The following is a 22,763-nucleotide window of genomic DNA, read 5'->3' as shown; positions in this document are numbered from 1 at the left end:
GCTGTCAGTTTGCAGAGAGCAGACCTATGCATCTTGCATCTGACACTCTACTCTGAACAGCTGCCAGGCTTAAGCAATTCTTCTTGTTGGCACCAGCAGGGTCTCTTCCATGACCCTCAGGCTAGCCTCATGCTCAGTCAGGCTGCTTTCTTCTCTCACCATAGATTGATAGAGATTGTGCTTTTCTGCTACACACTTCAATTGTCTGTTTAAAAAAATTCTTCAAACTCTACGTAATTGCATAGCCACAAACGATCCAGAGAAATGTACATTTATGCAAAATCAATCATGTTATCTGTCAATTAAATGAAAACAGCTTTGTCTGTTACACAGTCATCTTTTGTGGTAGGCAAAATGGACAAAGGTTACCGTGGGGAAATCAAGACAGAGTCCATAAATAGCAATGATGAGTAGTACAGGGTGAACCTGTATTTCCATACAGTTCAACATGTTAAGTGCAAATATTTGCTCTTCTTAAAGTGGTGCAACTTAACACAGACACTTCTAGTGGCGTTGTCAAACTGGACCCAAGATGTTTCCAACATAATGAAGTATGACAGGTCAGGTACTGATTATGTCACCTTCATTTCAGCAGCAACCCAAGACAACCATTATGTAGAAAAATCCTCAGTCCCTAAATTTAGTTTTCTCATCCTTCTATTAACTTCTCTGCTTGATTTTTTTTTGCACAACTGCACTATGACCCTACAAGGCAAACCATAGTGATTGCAGACTGAACATACATTATGCTATTTTGCTTTTCAGACAGCCGAAGTGCTTTTCATTGGTGTCATTGTAGTCTTCTTGATGAAGAAACTAAGCAGAATTCGTCTACATCATTTGCAAGTTTGGATGTGATGATTCCCTACAGTCTCTGTCCTCAAGATAAGATGAATGTATATGGCAGTGCATAGGAAGCCAATCATCTGCAACCATCCAAAGAACCCAGAACATATTTGTTCTGTATGCCAATGTATCCTTCTGAAAGAATTCCAGTAAACTCATCCACCCATGCTCTCCCTTATAAGATCCACTCGCAGAGCAAGGTCCCTGAAGGAGGGTCGCAGGCTCACATTATTATTCCAGCATTCCGTCATTATGGCATAAGCCTTGGCAAGAGAGAAAACATCAAATAAGGTCCACAAAATAGTCAGGGGTCAACCATCCTAAGGAAATCTTGCAGGTCAAGGTACCAGAAGTCTCAGCAGCATACACTATCAAACTTTCCCTTTAAGTACTGTGCATTGTCTTACACCAACCCCTTCTCTGTAGCATACCCACTCCTCCCACCTACTCATCTACAGAGGTAAGCCCCCATCTGTTCCAAACACACAAAGTTTGTCCATTCATCGGCCAGGTATAAAATGAGAAAATGGAACAGCTGAAGCCACTGCCCATCTGAAACAGTCATACCCAAGAATGGTCTGGCAGGGCTCCTGTTTGGGGCAGCTGCACTGTTGTTACTAGCTGTAGCTCAGTTACTAGCTGTAGCTTGGTCTTTCCAATGAGGTGCTTTATAATTGGGGTTGGTTGAGTCAACAGCACCAGCTTTAATGACTTATATCCTACTGCTCTGCTAACAGCAGTGCCTTCTTCTGGCTCATGCAGACTTTCTGCGATGTAATAGGCTGCTCTTCTACTTGACCCTCTTCCGCTGAATACAACCGCTGAAACTTTATTGCTTGCCCTACAGAATCTGATAGAATAGCATGAACATATCTAGGTAGTGCCACAAATGATTAACAGTACTGTTGAAAGATCAGAGATCAGTGATTTCTCCCAACTCTTGAGCTTTTAACAGTCTTTCCTGTAACTTCCTGCCCCCTTCCCCCAGGAAAAAACCACACAATTACTTTAAGCAACTAGGGTGAGAAAAGGCTTCTGTTTCCACTCCATTGGACAATGTTACACACAAAGGGGCACTTACAAATAATTAAGACAATTTCTTACTTTCAAAAGGGATCTATATTGTAAAAATCATTCCAAGTAAACGCTAACCAAAGATTTAGAGGAAAGGGTGGTAGATGGGCAAAGAATAATTTTTCATACAGACCCTATTTTAGAACTTCTGAGATTCCTTTGGGTATATTATAATGTGTGCTTGGAAAGGATTTCTTGCTGCTATCAAAATGGTTACTTTCACATAGACACATTATCCCGAAACATGGAGACCACTTAGTCACTTTCACCTGCAACTGTACTCTAGTAATGGTTAACTGGATAAAAGGGTCTCTGAAGGTAACAACCCTTATGGAGTTAACAACACACACAGTGTGTTCCTGAGTTGTTTTTTTAAACACATGGTTCACAAAAGATGTGTCTGGTAATGATAACATTTCAAGACTGGGAAACTTAGCTGAAAACAGGTAAAAAGAGTTAATATGCCAGCACCTACTGCACACTGAAAGTATTTTGTAAACTCTAGATGGTTTGGAGCAATAGTGTATTGCAGCTGAGTTTTTTTCCCTTTAAAATTCCAGGCTGCTGAAGAAAGCAGATGTTATCCTTGATTTTGTGATAAATCCAGAAAAAGACAGAAAGTGAATCCGGCTAGTATACGCCACTAGAACCCAAGAACAATCTGCAGGTGCCCCTCATAACTAAAGCAAGAGAACAGCAAGATAAAGTATTACATTTCAATACCTCATCAGGGCACCCATCAGGTCTTGGCAACCGTCCATTATTTTTCAAAAGCTCTATCAAATGGTACACGATCATCTGGTTTTGCTTATCATTGCCAATCATGCGCATGAACTCCTGAAACAGAAATCCAGCACTGAATCTGGGTCAAATTAATAACACTGGAGCATGTGTAAATGTTTAAGAGAAAGTTCTCTGTAGAAAGCCCAATTTTTTTGACTGCTGCAATGCAAGACGCCAGAGGCAAACAATATATCGATGAAGCATCCATTTTTCAAAGTAATTCTGAAGATAACACAATGAGACCTAAAATCTGTTTGTATTATGCTAATGCATTTAACACTGAGCCTCTGACAGGAGGGTTTTTGCTTCTCATCATAAAAGGTTAAGAATATGCAGGTGGTGGTGGGGAACATGAGGAGGAAAGAGAAAATAATAATGCCATTGGCTTGCTGGTCTGGGAAGCATCCTGGAACTTGTATGACCATGTTCCAGGATTACACAGGATTCCTTGTAGCACCCCCACCCCAAGCTGTGATTTATGTCCATGACTTGGACTACAATATTTTAAACTCAATGTACTTTCTGCACATGTGCAGAAGTTCATTTATCCATTATAAGTAAATTTAGAACTGTCAGAAAAATTGTGTGTGTTAAGTGCCGTCAAGTCGCTTCCAACTCATGGTGACCCTATGAATCAATGTCTTCCAAAATGTCCTATCTTTGACAGCCTTGCTCATATCTTGCAAACTGAGGGCTGTGGCTTCCTTTATTGAGTCAATCCATCTCCTGTTGAGTCTTCCTCTTTTCCTGCTGCCCTCAACTTTTCCTAGCATGACTGTCTTTTCCAGTGACTCTTGTCTTCTCATAATGTGACCAAAATACGATAGCCTCCTTTAGTCATTTTAGCTTCTAGGGTCAGTTCAGGCTTGATTTGATCTATAACCCACTGATTTGTTTTTTTGGCAGTCCACGGTACCCGTAACACTCTCCTCCAGCACCACATTTCAAAAAAATCTACTTTCTTCCTATCAGCTTTTTTCAATGCCCAGCTTTCACACCCATACATAGCAGGGAATATGATGGCATGAATTAACTTAGTCTTGGTGGACAGTGACACATCTTTACACTTCAGAATCCTTACACTTTCAGAATCTTCATGGCTGCCCTTTCCAGTCTCAATCTCCTTCTGATTTTTTGGCTGCAGTCTCTCTTTTGCTTGATGATGGAGCCAAGGAATAGAAAGTCTTCAACGATTTCAATTTCCTCATTGTCAACCTTAAAGTTGTGTAATTCTCCTGTAGTCATTACTTTTGTCTTCTTGATGTTCAGCTGTACTACTGCTTTGGCACTTTCTCTTTTAACTTTCAGCAGTAGTCGTTTCAAGTCTTCATTATTTTCTGCCAGTAATGTAGTATCATCGGCATATCTCAAATTGTTAATGTTCCTCCCCACAATTTTCACTTCATCTTCATCTAAATCTAATCCAGATTTCCTAATGATATGTTCTGTATACAGACTGAAGAGACAGGGAGATAAACTACATCATTGTCTAACACCTTTGCCAATTGGAAACCATTTTGTTTCTCCATATTCTATCCTAACTGTGGCCTCTTGTCCAGAGTACAGGTTGTGCATCAAAACAATCAGATGTTGTGGCACACCCATTTCCTTTAAAACCAGCCATAGCTTTCACTTCACTTTGTAAAACTGTAGGTTCTTCTTCAAAAGATTATTCTTGGAAGGAAACTCTCATCCTTTCATCTCTTCTGTATAGTTCTTCAGTGTATTGTTCTCACTTTTTCTTTGTTTTGTCCTGTCAGTTAATGTATTTGTCTCTACGTGTGAGTCACTGGAATGCTGCACTTAGACTTTTGATTCTGTTTCTGTCACCTTTTACTTTTGCTTCTTTGGCAATTCTAAGAGTTTCCTCAGTCATCCATCAAGGCTTTTCTTTTGGCTACAGGAATAATCTTTGCACATTTTTCTTTGATAATATCTCTAGTTTCCACTCATAGTTCTTCTGGTTTACATTCATTTGAACTCAGTAACGCAAATCTGTTCTTTGTATGGTCCTTAAACTCTTTAGGAATACTTCTTAGATTGTATTTTGGCACTATGAATGTTCTGGTGTTTTTCTTCAGCTTTATCCTTTTTGATATAAACAATTCATGATCTGTACTGCCGTCGGCTTCTGGTCTTGTTTAGCAGAGAATAGAGCTTCTCCATCTTCTGCTTCCAATTATGTAATCTACTTGATTTCTATACTGGCCGTCTGGTGATGTCCATGTATACAATCATCTATTTCGTTGACTGAAACATGTTTTGTCAGATAGGCTCTCTGTCAACCCCGGAATGAAATAAGATGGTTTCCCCCATGGACAAAATGGAGTTTTTGCACTCCGTCCCTCCCCCCGTTTACACCCGGTCTCCCTCCCAAGATCTACACCTCAATGGAGACCCGCCTGGGAAATCGCCTATCTGATACCGGGTCCCGCAAAACTATGACACAGCCCAGGAAGATCAGACAGTTAACGAACGCGTTTATTTTCTGTATGCGTTTGTTTAAGTACTTGCCGGTAGTTAAATTCTGTATTGTTTCTTTGTTTCTCAAAACTAATCTTCCCTATTGTATCTGCCCTATATATGTATCACTATCCCCCATGCCTGTATTCTAGCCTTAAGTCTTTTACCTGCTGAAACCACTGACTTTCTGTAATAAACTTTTAACTCGCTGTACAATCTGGAGAAAAGTTATTGCCAGGAACGCATTGGATTACTGAGGCCTGACATGTTTGCAATGAACAAACTGTTGTCTTCACAGAATTCTATCAGTCGTTCTCCTGCTTCATTCCGTGCTCCTAGCCCAAATCTGCCAACAACATTTGATTCTGCTTTCCTACTTTTGCATTCCAGTCACCTATGATTATCAGCACATCTTGAACTCTGACCGTGAAAGCCTTCGACAATATCAGCACATCTTGTTTAGGTGCGTGATCAATTTCTTCCTGAACACTTGCATAAAAACTTTCAGTTTCTTCCTCATCAGCATCTGTAGTTGGGGCATAAACTGGAATGATGCTTATGCTGACAGGCTTTCCCTGAAGTCTGATTGACACTATTCGGTCACACTTTGCAGTATAGCTCCTGACTGCCTTTGCTACATCTTGGCTTACTATTAAAGCAACTCTGTTTCTTCTGTTTTTGTCATTTCCCGAGTAAAATACTTCATAATTTTCGGACAGAAAATGTCCTAATCCAGTCAACTTTAGTTCACTTATGCCCAGGATTTGAACCTTTGAAATGTTCAAATGTTGCATTTCTTTGGTTCTTGTAGGTTATCTGGGCTGTGTGACCGTGGTCTTGGTATTTTCTTTCCTGACATTTCACCAGCAGCTGTGGCAGGCATCTTCAAAGGAGTAACACTGAAGGACAGTGACTCCCAGTGTCAAGTGTGTAGGAAGAGTAATTTATAGTCAGAAGGGGGTTGGGTTTGAGCTGAGTCATTGTCCTGCAAAAAATATCAAAGGTAATGTGCTAATCATTGTCCTGTCAGTATCAAGATAATGTGCTAATGAGGGTGTGGTATGTTAATATGGAACCATTGTATCCTGAAGTGATCTGTTAACATGTGGAATCCAAAGCTAATCCGCATGGCTATTGTGGACTGTAGTCTTCGTTAGTCTGGAGGTTTTCAGGACAGGAAGCCAAGCCTTATTCATTCTTAAACTCTCTTCTTTTCTGTTAAAGTTGTGCTGATGTTTATGAATTTCAATGGCTTCTCTGTGTAATCTGACAAAATAGTTGGTAGAATTGTCCAGTCTTTCAGTGTCTTGGAATAAGACCCTGTGTCCTGTTTGTGTCAGTCCATGTTCAGCCACTGCTGCTTTCTCAGGTTGGCCAAGTCTGCAGTATCTTTCATGTTCTTTTATCCTTGTTTGTATGCTGCATTTTGTGGTCCCGATGTAAACTTGTCCACAACTGCAAGTTATATGATATACTCCTGCACAGGTGAGGGGGTCCCTTTTGTCTTTTGCTGATCGTAGCATCTGTTGTATTTTCTTGGTGGGTTTAAACACTGTTTGTAGGTTATGTTTTTTCAAAAGTTTCTCCATCCTATCAGTGACTCCTTTAATAAATGGCAATAATACCTTTCCTATGGGAGACTGTTTTTCCTGAGTTTTCTGATTTTTGTTTGGTTTAACAGCCCTTCTGATTTCATTTCTGGAATAGCCGTTTGCTAGCAGTGTGTGATTTAGATGATTAATTTCTTCCTTAAGAAACTGTGGTTCACAGATCCGTCTTGCACGGTCCATTAACGTTTTGATTATTCCTCTTTTCTGTTGGGGGGGTGGTTGGAGTTTTTGTGTAAGTAGCGATCTGTGTGAGTTGGTTTCCGGTAGACCTTGTGACTTAATTGAAAGTTTGTTTTACAGATGAAAAGGGTATCAAGAAATGGGAGTTTACCCTCAATTTCCTTTTCCATGGTAAACTGAATGTTTGGATGGATATTACTGAGATGGTTTAGAAAGTCCATTAATTTTTCTTCACCATGGCTCCAAATAGTAAATGTATCATCCATGAACCTGAACCAGACTGTAGGTTTGTAAGGTGCCGATTCTAATGCGGTCTTTTCAAAATATTCCATGTAAAAGTTTGCTATTACCGGACTGAGAGGACTTCCCATAGCTACTCCATCAATCTGTTCATAAAATTCTTTATCCCATAGAAAATAACTTGTTGTCAAACAATGGTGAAATAAGGCTATTATATCTTCCGGAAAAATCTGGTTAATCAATGAGATTGTGTCTTTCGACAATATGTTGCATTTCTTGTTTTACAATTTCAAGCTCACCCTGATTCATGCTTCTCACATTCCATGTTCCTATTATATGCATCAAACAGCCTTGGACCTTCCTTTTGCATGCATTCACATCAACCTCTGAACATCCTTTTGGTTTTAGTCCAATCACATCATTGAGAACAGCACTCGTACTTGTCCTCTGCTTTTCCCCATTAACTGATTGAGTGCCATCTGACCTGGGGGTTCCATATTCCTGCACTATATCTTTTTTTCATTTTGGATTGTTTCATCATAGGGTTTTCAAGGTAAGGGTTGGTCAAAAGTGGTTTACCATTGCCTTCTTCTGAGCAGTGCTAACCAGGGTTAGCTGCAGTGGCACTGCCATTGTCTACAAAAGATCCTCCGCCAGTGTCACCTTCCACTACTGCTGCTGCCCAGTAGTTAACCTTCAAGGATTCCTCTGACCCTATCACCATTGGAACTGCCTGTTCTCCTCTGCAGATATGGCCATTGATCTCTGAAGTGGATGGATGCATGTTCGTTTGATGTCTCAGCTGTGACCATTCTGTCTTGAGTGACTCTGCTAGGAATTTAGTCTTTTGATAGAGTCTAGCCCCCTTACAGCATTGCTCCCAGCTTCACTGACACACACAAACCCCTCACCAGGTTAAGGTGTGTGTCCAAAAGGGGGGTTAGAAAAATTACTCCATCCCAAATACAGCTGATGGGAACTTGTCCATCACCACTTCAGATTTTTGTGGGTGTATATCGAGACAGGGCTTGTCAGAGATCCTGCAAAGTATGCCCCAAACTAACACTTTCCATGATCCACCTGTTAATCTCTCCTGATGTTATCTTTTATTCCTATGCTACAAGATATAAACTAGAAAGAGAAGGAAATATATTGTTGAGGAGCCAGACTTGTTTTAAGAGGACAGTTGTGCTGCTGTGGCGTGTACATTTATTTATTATTTTTATTTATATTATTTATAGTTCAGCATTCTCACAGGAACTCAAGGTGGACTGCACAGACTAAGTTAATACAATCACAACAGGATGGGACATCCAATAAACAACGCAGTAGGATTTGGACTGTAGAAATCTCGAACCAATCGGAAATCTGAAATAGAACTGAAATAAAGCATAAGTATATATACAAACCGCTGGAGGGCTTTTGTTCTTGTCTATATATGTGAAGAGTTCATATAGAACCACACCAAAGCTCCACATATCCGAGGCCACAGAAAACTTATTGTCTGTCAGTGATTCTGGAGCATACCTATATTGCAAGGGGGAGAAAATGGGAGACAGAATATGAAATTCATAAAAAGCTGCATGGAAAAGCATTATATTTCCAAACAGAATCAGGGACTTTTCAACCCTCATTCAATAGACCAAAACTGTCATGCAAAATGACACTGTTGTTTCCTCTATCAGTTAGCTTAGATTCAAGCAGCAAACAGAAACTTACCAAAATATAGGGCTCTCGCCTGGCTCCTTAACTTTGTAGTACTCTTTGTCCTGGGGCAAAACTTTTGTCAAGCCAAAATCTCCAATTTTAACTCTGTTCTCGTTCTCCACCAAGATGTTCCGTGTTGCGAGATCTCTGTGGACATATCTTTTTATGCCCAGATACTCCATTCCCTGTACATAAACACAGTGTTGTTAACTGATTTGATACATATGAATCAGAGAGAGGGAAGATACTAACAAGCCATTTAACCCATTGTCTGGACAAAGGTCTGATGTGACTCAGGTTTCCATGTTCCTTGCTGAAACTGCTTTTGCCTTTAGTAACAAAAGGAAAACACAAAAAGGAAAACACAGCAACAGTAGATCCTCATGGTTCCCCTGAATGCTGCTTCATACAGTTTGGCCCTGACAGCTCCCTTTTTCTGTCCTTTGAACCAAAATGCTTAACGAGAGGCGGTTATTAACGTTCCTAGGACAAAAAGTAACACTTTGCTGTTAGAACCAAACTATGCACATTTACTTTGGAGTAAGTCTCACTGAACTGAGTTGGACTTGTTTCCAAATAATAATGCTTGGGACTAGGGTGCAGGGCTGGACTGCCAACTGAGAAAATCCAGAAAAAAAGCCTAGCCTGCTTCTGTGCCTTTAACAGGACTCTGATTTTTGGAAATCAGTAAAGTTTTTTGTGCTATTGAGATAAGTAACATATTAATTTTTACAGATTAAGGAAAAAACATAGAAGGTATCAGGCAGCAACATTCCCAAATTTGGACATATCTACTTAATTTTGACCGAATCACCACTAGATGTCACCACTAGATTTGCTGCTAGGAGATGGGGCCAAAATTTTCTCAACAGCTAGCATTCTGACACAGAAAATAGCCCCTCTGATAATCTGCGAGAAAACTGGTACAAGCAATTTTTCAGATGGTATATCACACCAATGGATATTAAAAAGATAGATAAAACATATGATTGCCGCAGCTGGAAATGCAAAGATAAAGACGCAACTTATTTTCATCTGTGGTGGACTTGCAAAAAGATTAGGAAATTTTGGATACAGATTCATCAAGAAATGCAGGGCTAGGGTGCAGGGCTGGACTGCCAACTGAGAAAATCCAGAAAAAAAGCCTAGCCTGCTTCTGTGCCTTTAACAGGACTCTGATATTTGGAAATCAGTAAAGTTTTTTGTGCTATTGAGATAAGTATCAAATTTCAAATTTCCAATGAATCCAGAAATTATGTTACTGGGGATGGCACCAGAGAACCTGGAAAATAATCATAGAGAACTTTTTTGATATCTGACGACTGCAGCAAAGATAGTACTGGCAGCATCATGGAAACAAGAGACTGTTCCGGATTTAGAAAAGCAGCAACAAAAAATGGAAGAATATGCGGTGATGGCCAGACTAACTAACATCTTGAAAGAAAGAATGATTGAAGACTCATTGAAGAAATGGGAATGTTATTTTGAATATGCTAACTGGAAACTGTAGAATAAAAATTTAATGGAGATAGAAAATATTAGTCATATATCTTGAATAAGTTGTAAATAAAGATAATTTTTTTGAGTTCAGCAATGTTTAAGTAAATATAATAACTGTACAATGTTCATAAAAACTAATAACCTGAAGTAAGCACAAATTGTATGAATTGAAGTGTTTGTATATGTTTATCTTTGCTTTTGAAAATGTTAATAAAATATCTTTAAAAAAAGAAAAGAAAATAGCCCCTCTGATAGATACTCTGTGGAAGGTTTAGTTCTGGAAGGTCAGGGGAAGAAGACTCAATTTGTTTATACAATTCTGTATTTCCATTCATATCCCACACTGGGAAACTGATGTTCTTTGTCAGTTCTTTGCCTTATTATACCATGTTTCAGCTAGGAACAGAAATAATTTCCTGATTGACACCAATGATAAACACTAAAGGATTTATCATTTCATTAGATCTCTTTTTCAAAAATATGTAACATACATCAAAACAAGCAGGAAACTGAACCTTTATTGGACACTAAGCAGTCTCTTTTACCCTCATTCTGCCTGCCCCTTCATCCCTCCCTCCAACAGATCTATCCAACAGCCAGGTCCATAATGTACATTGTCAGGGAGAAGATGGGATGACCAACCAACAGGGTAAAGCCACAGCAAGCTGCTTGCTGCTGACATACTCCATATTTTCAAGACTACCAGCTCATCTTTCAAAATGCAAGATGCCCCATCAAGCTGCCCAGCAGGAAACTTACTTGCTGTTTTGCCAGAAGCAACACGTCCTCAGGATAGACTGGCCACCCCTAAATACACTTTGCTACTGTAGGCTCCAAAGGACAGCTCCACTACTTTATTGCCCATCAAAAACTTTTGGATGTATGCCTTCTGGACCTGATGATTTGTTATTTTTTTATTTATCAATTAGCTCTAGAAATACTTCTTTGGATACCTCTATTTGACTCAATTCTTCCCACGTTCTCTGAGGAATTCTGCTCAGAGGTAGGTATCTGTCCAACATTTTTCACAGTGAAGACAGACGCAAAGAATTTGCTTCACTTATCCACAATTTCCCTTTCTCCACTCACTAATCCCCTTACAGGTTGGTCATGTAATGGTCCAATAACTTCCCTTCATGGTTTCTTGCTTCTGATGAATTTAAATAAGTTGTTTGTTCTTCTAGCAACAGGCACTTCAAATTCTTTTTTTGCTTGCCTTACCTGTAACTTGCATTCATTTACCCGAGTTTTGCCCCCTTAAATCTTTCCTATTTGAGCTAGACTCCCATTTTCTAAAGAAGGCCTACCCTTCCTAATTAACAGTATACATTATAGCTGAGCTTTTACTATTGTGGTTTTAAATAGTCTCCAAGCATCATGAAGAGTTTGACCCTCCTCTTCAATTTCATTTTGAATGAATCTATCATTGAAAAGCTGCCCCTTTTTAAAAAAATAATTTTTATTATTTTTCTGAAACAAGTTAACATATACATTTCTACATTTATTAAAAACCATCAAAAAAAATTTGTTGTTATTGAAAGTATATATAATATATAGGTAAAAAGAAAAAGAACAAAAAAATAAACAGGACTTCCCCTACATCTCCCTCCATCCATTAATAAACCTGTATACTCTTTGGTATCAACAATTCTAATCCTAATATTTTTAATTACATTAATTAAACTAAATCTCATACAGTTTTAAAGATATAACATTGAATATAATCATTACAAAATAATTAATACTAACACAGAAAAAAAGTTAATAAATCTCATTAATAGTAAATGGATTAGATCAATAAGTAACAATTATCCACTACTTTATAAAATAGTTTCTCTGTAAACCCTCCATGTCTCCCAACACCTATTCATTATAGATTGTCTTTCTAATGTATTAATATAGTAAATTATACCATTATTACCAAAATCAAACCTTTTAACCAGTTCCTTGTCTATTTAAAAAAAAAACCTAGACTCCTTTAGCCAGTCCTTTTGTCCGGAATTTCCAGCGTCTTCCACTTTTCCTCATTTACACCAAACACCGAAGGGCATCCTTGGATATTGTTGGTAAAGTTTCCCCTGCAAGCATAGAGTTCTCATAGTAAACCTCAATTCCAAAATCGTAAAAATAGATCCCAGTAGCTCCAGTCTTTCCACTCTTCAAGTCCTTCAAGCTAGTATCAAAGAATTCTTCAGGCAAATTGTAAAGACAAAAATCAAAGTCTCTCACGTTCATATCCATCGTAAGCAGCTGGTCTGTTGCAATTTTTGGTTGAGAGGATGCAGTGTCTAGTTGTTTATCCTGGCTCTCCACTTCCTTTATGGGGATTTTCTGATCTTCAGCCGTCTTTTCAATTGGAGAATCCACTGCTTCCACGTCTGACTTCGTTGTAGTAGCTTGGTCCTTTATGTCTTTAATTACATCCAGAATAGTATCCAGTTTTTGATTAATAGTTTGATATAGGGTGTTTGTCATGGCAAGTAGTTGATCCATCTGTTTAATTGCATGTTCCATGCTTGCTGCTTTTAAGGGTTTTGTTGAAACTTAGTTGGTAAAGTCCAGACAAATACACCAAAAAATAAAAAAGTTTGTAGGTAATTTAACAGGATTCTTGTGTTGTGGGTAGTACTTTAATAGTAGAATACCATCAAGTTGGAAACACTAGTATAGAGCTGCTGCAGAAAACAGGATATACCCAAAAGGTTGCAGGACTGTGGACCTTCCGTTGCCTCCTCTTGTCCAGGAACTTGGGAATTATTTGCCAGTTACACAAGAGAGCCACACTTCCGGTCTCACGATATGATACTCTCGCGATGGCATTAGCTGAAGAAGGAAAGACGACACCTAAGGAGGGGGGGGATTCTTCCTCCCTCCCCTTTCAGCGTCGAAGTATCTGATTGGTAGTTGTAACGTCTTTCAAAAAATCCTGTTTGTTATGTCTACCCACTGATCAGATTGATAGGATTCCTGCCGATTTATCTGATTTTTTTTGTTTTCTAAGTCATTTATACATCAGGTGGGGAGGCACGGATTTAATAGATGTATTTGGCAATCCTTCAGAACCTCCAGATCCAGGTAAAACAAAAGAGTTTTTGTAACTTACTCAGATTTTAGAAGAGTAGGTATTCTTGCTTCCATGTAGTTGCTTAGTTGGTAATAGGTAGAGGAGATCTGAGCCTGATTTCAAAGAAACGTTTGTGGCATTGTATTTTCCCTCAATGCCGGTGGGACCGCGCCCAATTCCCCGAGAGTCTTCCTCTCTCAGAAAAATGGGGGTCAGACCGCTCTTCAAGGCTGCAGGAGAGTTCCTGATTCCCGGTCCACTATTTAAGAGCCGGGTAGGGGTGCAGGGTGCACCCCAAATTTGAATGTTTCTTGGGTCACTCGGGAGCTCCCGAGGAATGTGGCGCTCAGATCAGCGTCTCTAGCGGAAGTCCGAAAAGCTGCCTCTTTTGAAGCTTAACACAGCTGTGTTGGACTTCCCAGGTAGCTTACTGTTAACATGTAGGTTGAATTTGATAGAAATGAATGGCAAAGCTATTGCTGATAATGCAAATTAATTTAGGCTTTAGATTGTAAGCTGTCTTGAACCACAAGAAACGGCAGGATATAAATGTTTTAATAAATAAAAACCAACATACATTCCACAGTGAAAAGCCCTGACAAACACACGACGTCTGCGGAATTTATTACCTTGCATATCTGTGAGGCATACTGCAGGAGTTTCTTATGATCCAGTCTGTCTTTATGTTTCTGGATGTAGTCACGTAAACTTCCATAAGGTAAATATTCCATTATCAACTTCAGGTTTCTCCGACCTTTAAAATATATTTTTTTAACATGTCAAACACTCACTTTAAATATTTCTAAAAGAAAATATTTAAAAGTTATGATTTGTAGGGATTCCTTCATATGAAAGCTTTGGCATTCATCCACAGAGCAACAACAAATCAAAAACTGACATGATTATTATTAATAAAAGGTGAGTATTCTACTACTGTATTTCAACAAATTCTCACAATCTATTGGTTTGTCAGTTGGCCAGTAAGCACATATCCTGATTCATGTCAAATAATGAGGCCAGAAGGGCCAAATGCAATTTCATGCTCCCAGATTAACACAAACAACACTAACAGTGCAATCCTAAGAAGATCTACCATATAACTTTACTTACTTACTATAGGTGTCAACAGGCTTAAACGAGAGTAACTTTGCATAGTACTGTGCTATGTGTTATGTGCCATCAGGTCACTTCCAACTTATGATGACCCTACAAATTGATGACCTCCAAAACATCCTATTATTAACAGCCCTGTTCAGATCTTGCAAACTGAAAGCTGAGGCTTTCTTTATTGAGTCAGTCCATTTTATGTTGGATCTTCTTCTTTTTCTACTGCCTTCAACTTTTCCTAGCATTATTCTATTTCCTGTGAAACTTTTCTTTTCATGATGTGATGGTAGCCTTGGTTTAGTCATTTTAGCTTCCAGGGAGAATTTGGGCTTGATTTGATCTAGAATCCATGTCTTTTTTGATGGACCGCAGTATTGGTAAAACTCTCCTCCAACACATTTGAAACGATTTTCTTCCAGTCATCTTTCACATCCATATGTAGTAATGAGAAATACCATAGTATGAATTATCTTGATCTTGGTCTCCAGCAACAGTTCCTTCCACTTCAAGATCTTTTCTAGTTCCTTAATGGTTGCCCTTCCCAGTCTTAGAGCGCAATCCTGAAGGGGAGGTAGATCTGCAGTGGCCAGGAGTGGTGGAACAGCACCACCTCCTCAGAGGCTTCCTGGCTGCTGCGGAGCCTAAAAAAAATATTTTTTAAATAAAAAACGGGGGGAAAGGGGGAAATGCCCCATTGAAAACAGTGTGGCTATGCCACCAAAAAAGGTGGCACAGTCCCACTGCCACTCAAGGGGGCGTTCACGGGGCAAAAGGGCTGTGGAAGCTGCCTAAAGGCAGCTCCACCGCAGGAACACCCTGCAAACGCCCCCCACCCCATGCTGGCGAGGGCTTTCCCTTATGGGAAAGCCATGCCAGCATGGCTGTACCAGTGGCGGGGGCCAGTGGTGACCGGACGGCAATGTGTTTGCCCCCACATTGGCGTAGATGCCACCTTATTCTATGAGAAGGTGGCGCCGGCACAGGGTCATGCTGGCTCCAAAGAAGCTTCAAGAATGGGCTGTTCGTCACCTCCTGAATTCTTGGGTGCAGTCTCCCTTTTGGTTGATAACTGAACCAAGGAATAGAAACTCTTTAACAATTTCAATGTCTTCACTGTCAATTGAGTAATTCCTCAGTAGTCATTACTTTTGCCTTCTTGATGTTCAGCTGTAATCTTTCTCCTTTACATCAGCAGTCGTTTCAAGTATTTACTGTTTTCTGCCAGACATCTGTGTATCACAAATTGTTAATGTTCCTTCCACTTATGTACTTTTAAACTATCTGCCTATCTCTTGGATGCTAACCAATGGTCAACAAAAATGGACCCTCCGTGATTTTACTACAGTTAAAAGACTCATATTACAACAGTAGAGAGATAAATGCCTATCTCTAGCTTTGGATTCCACATGTTAAGAGATCCTTCAGGATACAATGGTTCCATATTAACATACCACACCCTCATTAGCACATTATCTTGATTCTGACAGGACAATGATTAGCACATTACCTTTGATACTTTTTGCAGGATAATGACTCAGCTCAAACCCAACCCCTTTCTGACTATATATTACTCTTCCTACACACTTGACACTGAGAGACACTGTCCTTCAGTGTTACTCCTCTGAAGATGCCTGCCACAGCTGTTGGCGAAACGTCAGGAAAGAAAATATCAAGACCACGGTCACACAGCCCGGATAACCTACCAGAACCAATGAACTCTGACCGCGAAAGCCTTTGACAACTATCAAATTTTTTGCATTCGCATTTTCTCTTTTTATTTTCCAAAGAACCGCGTTACTCTTCTCCAGCATTCCACCTACGCGCATGCCCATTTTCTTCCAGCTTTGACCTGCCTTCAGAAGAACTACTGCGCATGACTTGATCCTGCCTCGTCGCTCTGCGCATGTCCACTGTGCGTTTCTCCGGCTGCACTTGCCAACTTTGGAATTATAACTTGGGATTCGTTTAATTTATTATTTCACTTCAGTTAGCTGTCGTTAACATTGCTCGCCTGTATTCCCTTGGTACCGAGTATTTGTACTTTTGTGGTAGTGTGTTGTATACACCTTGCTTAGAATATACTTTTGTAATTTGCTAATTTCGGAGCTAGTGCTGTCTTTTTCTTATTGACTAGTCATCCTTACAGCGCTGTTTGTTTATTGTATATGCATCTTGCACCAGGGCTAGGGGAATGGAATACAAACTATTGAAATTCTGTATGCTCCAGAAACAAAGCAACTGGAAGTTGAAAGAACAGGCAAGTAATAGCACATCAATTTCTCCCCAGTCTGGATTTTAATTATATAGGAGGAAAGATGAAGAATAAGTTATACTGCCATTTTGTTCCACTGATCATTTCCCACATTTGTAATGCTCAGAGCTGTGACAATACTGCTAAGTGTAACAATCACAAAAATAGAGTTCTTAAAAAATCATTTTGTCTTAAAAGTTTGGATAGAAAAGAAAAAGATCCCATACAGATCTCCACTAGGAATGGCGTAGGATGCAGCATGGGGGTCTGCAGTGGAAGATGAAACATTCAGAATTTACTCCCCATGCTTGCACTTCCACTGGTAGGAAAAAGGGAGTTTAGATCCAACCCATTAGAAGGGTACGTATGGTTATTTTCCTTTACACTGAACACATCCATTGATTCAAGCCATGACAAGTGGAAATTTGTGTTGCTATTAGTAGTAGATAAAAGCTGAATAATTAAAATACATATTTAAAGTAAGTGGGACAGACAGTGAGAGCATGCCGGTGTGGTGCAGCGATTACCGTGTTAGCCTAGGATCTGGAAGACCCACATTTGAGACCCCACTCTGCCATGGAGGCTTGCTGGGTGACCTTGGGCCAGTCACACAATCTCAGCCTAACCCACCTCACAGCATTGTTGTGAAGGGGAGGAGAATGATGTAAGCCACTTTGGGTCCCCACTGGGGGAAAAGGTGGGGTACAAATGAAATAAAATAATAATAACTTGGTTAATCACTTTGGGAATTATATGAGGTATAAAATACAAGTTTCACAGACTTCTACTGTGATAAAACTTGTTTTAAAAAAAAAGTGGAAATCTGTGAAATTTAAATTTGTATACCAACTGTAATATACGAAACGACTGCCTATGTTCTGACATTGGCATTTACTGATTCATGCTAACAGTATACATTTTATAAATATGAAAGGATTGTTCGCTTTATCAAGAATATTAACCAAGGACATGCAGATTACCAGCGCTATAGCAGACTCCTTTGTACTTGACAATGTTGTCATGTTGCAGGGATTTGAGAATTTCAATTTCTCTTTCAAAGTCCCGCAGATGTTCTTCTGTGCTGTGCTGCAGCTTTTTAACAGCCACCACCTCCCCAGTATTGTCCTGCAGTGGGTCATATCGACACATCTCCACACTGCCAAAATTACCCTGCAAAGCAAATTAACACACATTTCTACCAAGAATGTAACATGCATAACACTTGATAGGTTGTTTCCCTAGAACCAGTGATCAACTACTAGTAATTGCGGCCATTCATCCAAACACAGGCCATTCAGCCTCCTGTTTCTGCAGTCCTAAGGACTGCACATCACTCTAGCACTCTTAATGAATACAAAAAGCACTACACTTGTTAGGATTTTAAGTCATCCAATAAACCCAAACTAACCTGACGACCAGCCGGCACAGCTCATAGGAACACAATGCATATTTAAGTGCAAGAAAAGCAAAATGCACATTAAAATGGAGCCAGGAAAAGGACAGGCACTGAAATGCAAACACACTCTAAGGCACTCAAGCCAAAGTCTCACAATAAAAAGAACGGATTCTTGTAAAGCAGACTCGGGAAAGGTTTTGAGCATCCAGGGCTGCAGACTAGGCAGATCTGAAAATGCAATGATGGTAAGATGTACAACATGTGCTTAATTATCAGAGTTAGAATAGGCAAGTTAAAAAGCCGTCACATTCTTCCCATTAAGTCAACTCTTCCAAATCACACTGTGATGATGAGCCAGTTATGCATGCAGTTATCTAATTCCCACAGATTCAACGTGGATCAGTGTGACCATAGGGCATTGTTTGGGTTGCTGGGTATTCCTCGCATGGCCCAGGTGCCCCATCCTGTCTTGTAGCCCTCCAATGTCCATGGCCCCAATAGCCTTTGGTGCTGCGTGCCCTTGCAAGGCTGCGCAACTAAGCTTCCTACCTTGCCAAGCTGCTGTAAGAACTTGAGGTGTCTCTCTTCAAAATGGGTTGGATCCCTGCTTGCAAAAGCCCCAGAAAATCCAAGCGCACCAGTTCTCATATTTGGCAACATGTCATTTTCCGTCAATAGTTCATAATCTTGGGGAAAACATAAAAACAGAAAGATAAAAAAATACTATTCAGCTAGTTTCTCCATAATATCTAATCAACATATTGATGGTAACAGCAGACAGATCAATTTGCTTTCACCATTAAAAGAAATGATCATATGAATGCAGTATACTAGCTTTCTGTCCTAATGTCCTAACAACAGCAGCAACCTAGTACATTTCAGAAGTTCCATTACAAGGCTGCTTCACTTATTATGTTTATGAGCGCACACAAAATTTGAGATAAAGATGTAATTTATGCATACTACAAAGATGTGTTCGCAAACACATGTATCACATAACAAGTAAATGGGCTGGGGAGACAGGGCTGGCATGTACCCCAATGAAAACAATGAGAAGGGGAGTCTTGGTGGCACTGCCACTGTAGTTTAAGGGCTATATATTTGCCATCTGAATTTTCTTTGGGTGAATGGGGAACACCCCATTCAACCATCACGAACTAGTGAGAACCTTTAACATTTTGGGCAAAACTGTGGAATAAACACAGGTAGGAAATGAAAATTTATATAAGAAAGTTTAGAGTCTTGCAGAAAACAGTTCAAAGAGCAATAACTTAGCATTTAAAGAGCACTTTATATAGTATTAATAAAGCACTTCACATAAAATATAGTCTTTCCAACTGCCCTGTAAACAAGGTCATAATTGTTATCTTACAGCAGATCTGAACCAGGAACTTCCTGATTCAAAGTATGGGCTCTTAGCTTACTGCTACACCACCCCTCTGAATAGGCAGTTAAGTTGAATGGCTACTAAATGACATCTCCTCCATGGTAACCCTTCACCTAGACAACAGAATGCATTTTTATAGCAGACTGAGAAACAGACAACCAAGCAAACCTTGCAACCTTTTCTCTGTTAACGTACCTGGAGTGAACAAACTGTTAAGATCACGTATAATTGCTCTGAATGAAGGCCTGAAGTCTGGTTCATAATCCATACAGTTATTTATTAGATTGGCCAGTTCTGTCCAATTTGGAGCAGGAAGCTGGTGCCTGTCTTCATAAAACTGTAGTTTCTAGAATTCAAGATGGTTTAAGGATTATTAAAAAATACCTTTAGAAAAAATTCTGAGCAGCTTTGGAACAAAATACAATATGCTTTCAACAACAGGAGATGGATGAGGGATTTTGTTAAGCCTTTGACTGAGACACTGCAAGCAACAAGTATGGCACAGCAGTGGATGCTCTGCCTCTTCTCCAAACCAACTCAATCTGCATGTTTCTTGCAAGTCAATGAGGTCTACACAGAAACTTTTCAGAAGAGCCTCCTGTATTGGGGAAGATTCCTTGCATTGAAAGGAAGTCCCACTGTTAGCAGAACAGATCTGTGGGATCTAACCTAGTAAAACCTTTGAATAAATCCCAATTCAGCCTCTTCACACTGGAGTCCCCCTTTGAAGGTTTTTTGTTGAAGAATTGTGACTTTCAGGTCATAAACAGAATGCTCCAGTAGACTGAGAGGTTCTCCCACTGGTTTCTGAATATTGTGGTTTTTAATGTCAGATTTGTATCCATTTATATTTTTAAGTAGGGCCTCGCTGTTTGTCCTATGTAGAGATCAAAAACACATTGTACATCATGCGCTGGACTGGTTGGAGCTATAGGTGACAACCAGTAGCGTTCTGTGATCTATTTTGGGCCTGTCTTGTAAAAAGTTGTTTTGGGGTATCGGTCTACTGTATTGATCCATTCCTTCACTGCACTGGGTGGACACTTTAACTCCAAGAGTATCTGCTGTAAATCTTTCAGGTATAAGCCCACATTCCAGAAACAGAAATAAACACTGTTGTAACATAGTGCTTAGCTGTAGATAATAGGCTGTGTGATTTGCTCAAGATGGTAGTGGTTGGTGGGCTTTTGAAAAAAGGAGGTTCTTATGGGTCCATGACATGTATGGAAGTATCCAGAAAACAGACATGTGGTATGGGCTGATCTAGGCCCAGGTTGTTGGTGCGGTGAAAGCTGTTGAGTTCTGGTGGAATCTTGAGAGCATCCTTCCCATATGTCCAGATGATGAAAATGTCATTGATAAATTTTAAGTACAGGAGGTTTTAGTAGATAGGAGCTGAGGAAGCACTGCTGTAAGTCAGCTATGAATAGGTTAGTGTACTGTGAAGCCACACGTGTACCCATGGTTGTGCCACTACCCTGAAGGTACAAGCTGCTGCCAAAGCTGGAGTAATCATGGATGAGGGAAAGGAGGCAAAGCCTGGTATATCTGTATGTTAAATAATTACATCTCACTCTGTACTTCCTGCATTTCATGATCCCTTGACCCTGCTGTTGTAAAAGGAATGCAAAGTGGGAATCTACCCAGTGTCTGAAGAAATGGGCTTGAGTCAATCAGAACTTATGCTGGAATACACTTTGTTAGTCTACAATATGCCACAAGATTCCTGTCGATATTTTCTTCCTGGTTCTAGTCGCCTGGAGAGTTTAAGTTAGAATTTTTAGATTAGAGATTTTGCTTGATGTTTATTGCCCTCATGATAGCAAAAGAAAAAAGCCAAGCAAAATTGAACTAATTATAGAAACCTATTGCAAGTCTCAGAAATAAGAAGGGGAAAAAAGAGATGCATACCAAATTATGTTTCAAATTCATTTTGCCCAACTTGGTCTTTTGATACATGGCAGCAAAAGATGAACCCTGGTGTTTCTACCACAGATCAACTGTCTCTCTTCCAAGATTTATTAGATCAACAGTTTGAAGGCAGGGGACTGCTGACAATTTTTATTCCTTATAAAACACTTAGTATACTTTAAAAATGACAATTATTAGGATGATGCAGTTGGACAAGGCTACAACTCCACCCAACTGCAGCTTCTGCTAGCCTTTTTAATTTTTCCTGAAATATAAATGTCCATTACAGGAAAAAAAAGTTGATCTGTGACGAAAAGCATGGAAACTTGTTAAATGGCTCCAGTTGCATCTGATTGGGAAAGTGTAGGAAGGAGTGGAACATTACATCTCTAGCTGGCCAAGAATCCTTTCCTGAAAATTAAGCCTGGTGAAGGTCAGAAGCAAATGACGAAACTGCAAACTGCATGCTACTGCATCAGTAAGATCACTGCAAATATTGCAAGATCAAAATGTTAAACTCCACATTGCTCTTACTCTCTGAGAATCCAGTGCATTAAGAGGCTTGTCTCCCCCACTGCAGATTTCCCACAGAGTGGTCCCAAAACTCCATTTATCTGTCGCCAAACTCAGCTGTTTGGGGTTTTCTATGCATTCAGGCGGAACCCAGGGTATTCTCTCAAGAAGAACTAGATAATTGGGAAGACAAACAAGATTACTCATTATTGAGAATAAATTCTTCACTACCGTATTTTGACAACGGTGGGTTATATGTAAATAAATAAAAACTTTTAAGTTACAAAAAGAATAATTGTGACCTATAGAAAGCAATTCACAAATGCTCACATATAACATAGCCCTAAGCACACAAAGGCTTTCAATTCTATTTTGTAGGGGAAAATGTTCTGCAGATGCACAAGGACTCCCCATTACATAAAGAAAAAATTCTTCTGACTATAGCAAAGAACATGGAATCTCTTTGACCATGGAGTGCAATGTACTGGATTATGGCCAAAGTACTGATTCTATGTTGTTACTTCCTCTGAGTGACTCTCACTAATTCTAAAAACAAAGAAGCACATTAGGAGACTGCGAGCATAAAATTTTTTCCAGGAGCCTTGGTGACTGGGATAGACAGTTTTTCAAAACCATTCCGAATATTTCATATTAAGCTATGTTGGAAACTGCTTGTCTTCTACAGCATTCTCTTCTCCATTCTCTGCCCAAGGACATTTGTTCAGCATAGC

The 22,763-nt window shown here is 39.6% G+C and overlaps 1 protein-coding gene across 1 annotated transcript in view; it reads right to left on the bottom strand.

Moving 5' to 3' along the window:
• Positions 1-980: 980 nt before the first annotated feature.
• Positions 981-22,763, bottom strand: part of LOC130492916 (tyrosine-protein kinase JAK2) — a 75,344-nt gene continuing 53,561 nt past the window's right edge. The window contains exons 15-23 of the mRNA XM_056866689.1: positions 22,054-22,205; positions 19,804-19,954; positions 18,771-18,907; positions 17,806-17,995; positions 14,097-14,221; positions 8,916-9,088; positions 8,606-8,723; positions 2,644-2,757; positions 981-1,109 (exon numbers count right to left, since the gene is read on the bottom strand). Coding sequence (XP_056722667.1) covers positions 1,002-1,109; positions 2,644-2,757; positions 8,606-8,723; positions 8,916-9,088; positions 14,097-14,221; positions 17,806-17,995; positions 18,771-18,907; positions 19,804-19,954; positions 22,054-22,205 — 1,268 coding nt within the window. The 3' untranslated portion in view covers positions 981-1,001. The remainder of the gene's footprint in view (positions 1,110-2,643; positions 2,758-8,605; positions 8,724-8,915; positions 9,089-14,096; positions 14,222-17,805; positions 17,996-18,770; positions 18,908-19,803; positions 19,955-22,053; positions 22,206-22,763) is intronic.

This window comes from Euleptes europaea, unplaced genomic scaffold (assembly GCF_029931775.1).
Source record: "Euleptes europaea isolate rEulEur1 unplaced genomic scaffold, rEulEur1.hap1 H_2, whole genome shotgun sequence".
Classification (NCBI taxonomy): Eukaryota; Metazoa; Chordata; class Lepidosauria; order Squamata; family Sphaerodactylidae; genus Euleptes; species Euleptes europaea.
This window is presented reverse-complemented; position numbering and strand designations above follow the sequence as displayed.